This window comes from Miscanthus floridulus, chromosome 2 (assembly GCF_019320115.1).
Source record: "Miscanthus floridulus cultivar M001 chromosome 2, ASM1932011v1, whole genome shotgun sequence".
Classification (NCBI taxonomy): domain Eukaryota; kingdom Viridiplantae; phylum Streptophyta; class Magnoliopsida; order Poales; family Poaceae; genus Miscanthus; species Miscanthus floridulus.
The window spans coordinates 112,320,287-112,324,315 of NC_089581.1; the positions used below are offsets into that span (position 1 = coordinate 112,320,287).

General features: G+C 51.1%; 1 protein-coding gene across 3 annotated transcripts; it reads left to right on the forward strand.

Annotated features, from left to right (window-relative positions):
- Positions 1-777: 777 nt before the first annotated feature.
- LOC136539371 (QWRF motif-containing protein 7-like) lies at positions 778-3,466 on the forward strand. Of its 3 annotated transcripts, none has more exons than XM_066531323.1 (4): positions 778-1,808; positions 1,915-2,241; positions 2,355-2,561; positions 2,647-2,775. In XM_066531323.1, the coding sequence occupies exons 1-3, from the start codon at positions 1,224-1,226 to the stop codon at positions 2,538-2,540; spliced, it is 1,098 nt and encodes a 365-aa protein (XP_066387420.1). In that variant the 5' UTR covers positions 778-1,223; the 3' UTR covers positions 2,541-2,561; positions 2,647-2,775. The 3 variants fall into 3 exon arrangements, with proteins under 3 accessions (XP_066387420.1, XP_066387421.1, XP_066387419.1); XM_066531322.1 differs by having other exon boundaries at positions 784-1,808; positions 2,355-2,462; positions 2,647-3,466; XM_066531324.1 differs by lacking the exon at positions 2,647-2,775 and having other exon boundaries at positions 2,343-2,462.
- The last annotated feature ends 563 nt before the right edge of the window (positions 3,467-4,029 follow it).

A 4,029-nucleotide genomic window follows, 5' to 3' on the forward strand; every position in this document is an offset into this window, starting at 1 on the left:
TCTAATTTTATATGTAAAAGTTATATTTTTTTAGACAACTATTAAGGGTTATGATTTAATAGCTAGGGACATAATGGCCAATTTCAACTTTTCTCTCCCGTCCAGTCCTAGAATAGTGTCTAAGAGCCAATTGTCACAATTAGGAAGTGTATTATAGTAAAGACTATATTGTGTAGTATCTATTAGCAAATATTCAACATTAAAGAATGTGGTACACCAAAATTTCTCTTGCTGAAATGTTTTTGTGGTGGTTTTTCGTGTTGGTGGTTGACATTGTGGGGGTATCTGTTGTGTGTTTTTTATCTTCTCCTTCTTTGTATTAATATACATAGACTGACGGTTGGCCGTCCACACTTCTCTTCGGGGGAAAACGTTGGCGATGAGATGGAAAACGTGGTTTGACCTTGCATCAGTATATAGCTACGAGTTTCTTCGTAAGATAGGCAGACCATAGCGTCAAATATCGCACCTAAAAAGACCAGGCCAGTTTCTCTCTCCCAACGTTGACACCTCTCTTCTTCCCTCGTGAATTCCTCTCGAGCGTGCGTGTCCGTCCGAGTGTAAATAAAACGAAAAGAAATCCCAGCGTGCGCACGGCCGAACCGTCTCGTTCTCAGCTCGCCGTGACGTACGAACACTCTACACTCTAGAAATGGCTCTCCTCTCCCTTTCTCCCACCAAACCCCACCATTTCTCCAATACTACAACACCCTTTTCACATCCCTCCAAACACCCATATACAAACACAGCCATTGGCCTCTATGTACAGAATGAAAATATGCTTCCATTGACGCATCTCGATAGCTACATATATGAATGAACTGCCATGTTTTTTTTTTTTGCAATTGTTGAGCAGGTACAAATCGTGGATTTTGATAGAACAAACTACAAAAAGATGGCGGAGTTATCTGTAGAAATGTCAAAATGTTGGCACCTACTAGCGAGAGATACATCATATGGTTCTTCTATCGTTTCATGAGGGTGACTTGCCCTCACAAAAACACTTCATTCTCCATATTGACATAAACATCGCAACTCGATCTCTTCCGTTCCGAGTACAAGCTCTTGTGTTGTCGTCTGAGTCTTGCATGGTGGTGCTTCTTCTTCCTCCTCTTGTCGAGTATTTAGGCCGCTTGAACAATGCACTGATAGCCAGATAGCCGAAGCTTGTATTTATTAATTTATTATATATTATTCGATCCATATTTATCTCGCTCGTGCCTATGGAGTCCTACGGCGGCGGCGGCGGCGGCACGCGGACGTCGGCGTCCTCGCGGCGCCCCTGCACGTCGGTGCCCTCGCAGCGCCCCTACACGTCGGCGGTGGCCTCCCGCGCCGGCTCCGGCGCCTTCGCGTACGACGGCATGCGCGCCACGTCTCTGTCCACGTCCACGGCCAACCTCACGCGCTCCCTCCGCAAGGCGGTCTCCTTCGCCCACAACAAGCCGCCGCCCTCTAGCGCCGACGGGCCGCCACCGCGGCGCTCGCTGAGCAGCAAGGAGATCGGGGCGGCGTCGACGGAGGCGCTGCTGATGTCGCCGCACCGCCGGTCGACATGTCCCTGGGAGCCGACGACAAGGCGGCGGCGGAGCACCGGGACGGTGGATGTGGCGGGCGGCGCGGGGAAGGGGTCGTCGTCGGCGTCGGGCGCGCTGCTGCGGGAGATCATGGCGCCGCGCAGGAAGGAGGAGCCGGAGAAGGAGGAGGCCGCGCACCGGGCACGCATGCTGACGGCGCGGCTGCTGCAGTGGCGGTTCGCCAACGCCCGCATGGAGAAGGCCATGGCCCGCGCCACCTCCGCCGCCGAGGTGAGCCATGAGCCCATGACACGCATCATCGGCGCGCAACGCAATAAGCAGTTTCTTTTGACATGTCGTTTGGTTTTTGACGGGCACGTCGCGCCGGCGCACGCAGAACAAGCTGTTCTACACGTGGCTGCGCGTGGCGGAGCTGCGCAACATCCAGGCGGCGAAGCGGATCGTGGCCCAGCGGAGGCGGCAGAAGCTAAAGCTGGCCCGGCTGCTCCGCCCGCAGCTCCCCCTGCTGGCCTCGTGGGAGCCCCTCGCCAAGCCGCACGCCGACGCCACCGCGGACCTCGGCCGCGTCCTCTCCGCGGCCTGCACCAGCGTGCCGTTGGCCGCCGGCGCTCGCGCCGACATGGACGCGCTGCACGAAACCATGTTCTCCTGCGTGGGCACCGTCAACGAGATCGAAGCCATCACCGACATGTTCTACGCCACGGTACGTACATTACATTACACACACAAGCGCATCATGAAAGCGTTACACGGCCGGTGCGAACTCCGGTCGTCTCGGTCGCCCACGTTAATTTGCCTAAGTAGTAAGTACTACAGGCCGGCGCGACGAGCGGCGCGCTGGGCGAGCTCGCGCGGACGATCCAGCAGGAGATGGAGTGCCTGGAGGAAGCGACGCGGCTGTCGAGCATCGTCACCGGCTTGCAGGTGGGTGCCCGGTCGCTCTCGGGAGATGGATGTCTCACCGTAGCCGAGGCTGTAATTGATTGCCAGATACCCCACTAGGACTGCTGCTACTAGTAGCTGGTACTTGTTCATGTCCACCAAGCAGCAAATAGGAGGGGCGCTCGTGTTGTTGAGCTTGAGTTGCTTTCTCTTCCCTGTTATGCAGATGCAGGAGGTGAGCCTCCGGGCAAATTTGATGCAGGCAAAGCAGAGGATTGACCCGGGGCCGAGGCTGGGGCGACGGCGACCGGCCACACCGGCGCTCGCAACATCTGGTTGGTGTTTTTGATCGGAGGACCAGACATGAACAGAAGCAGAGTACAAGTACTCACCCACTATAAATTAAGAAAATTGATTAAGGTGCATGACTTGTGTTCATCGTGAAGGCAGGCCACTTGATCATTCGACGTGTGCTAGCTTGGCGTATAGTGTATGCGTGTCTGAAATAAGTTAAAAGTGGTCGTAGATGATGGCGAGAGGTGCACCCTGCACTTGCGTCGCAGTGCACCTGTCCGATCCGATCGCCAGCCGGTTCTGCTGTCCTGTCCTACTCGAGTATATATTTCTAGTGAAGTGAGGTATTTATTCATTTCCTCTTGGCGGGGGGTTTAAGATTATATTCATTTCGTGTGTGTGCTTCACTGCTTGTGCATATATTTATGGATGCTGTTTGAGTTATTCGTTGGCACCTGTGCACAGACTATGTAATTCAAGTTATTCAAGGGCTTGCATGTATTTATGAACTACATACATCAGTTGTAAACATTGAGCTGAGTACTTATTCTGGGTCAAGCAGTGAAGCACACACACGAAATGAATATATTCTTAAACAGGGGCTAAGGTTTTAACCAAATTTGTCCACCAAAATAAACAGAGACGGATCTAGCACGGGGACGGGTGGGCTCGAACCCTCACCCCCTATAAATTAGTATCCATGTAAGCTTAAAAGAGGGTGAAGCTAGGGTCTGGCCGTTTGGACTGAATCCTGCCGACGGCAATTAGGGTGTGTTTAGTTGGAGAGTTGAAAATTTTTGGGTGTCACATCAGATGTGTCAAAAGGATGTCGAGAAGGGTTTTTGGATACTAATAAAAAAACAAATTACAGAACCCATCAGGAAACTACGAGACGAATCTAATGATACTAATTAATCGGTCATTAGCACATGTGGGTTACTGTAGCACTTAATGCTTTTCATGGACTAATTAGGCTTAAAAGATTCGTCTCGCGATTTCGCCGAGAACTGTGCAATTTTTTTTTCGTCTACATTTAGTACTTCATGCATGTGTCCAAACATGCTCTTTTACTGTAGCAGGTAAAAATTTTTTAGAAATTAAACAGGACCTTATTTGGCGGAGGCTTCCAACGCACGCGTGATCTGTTTCTGGGCCGTTTTGACTCTTTCTTTAATGGGATGAACCATATGTAGCGATGCGGCATGTATGAAATCCAAAATTAATGACATCAGCTCACATGCAATTTTTTTTCAAGTAAAAAAAGTCATAACTGCTAAACCAAGTATCGAAATTAAAATCCGATTGCACAATTGTA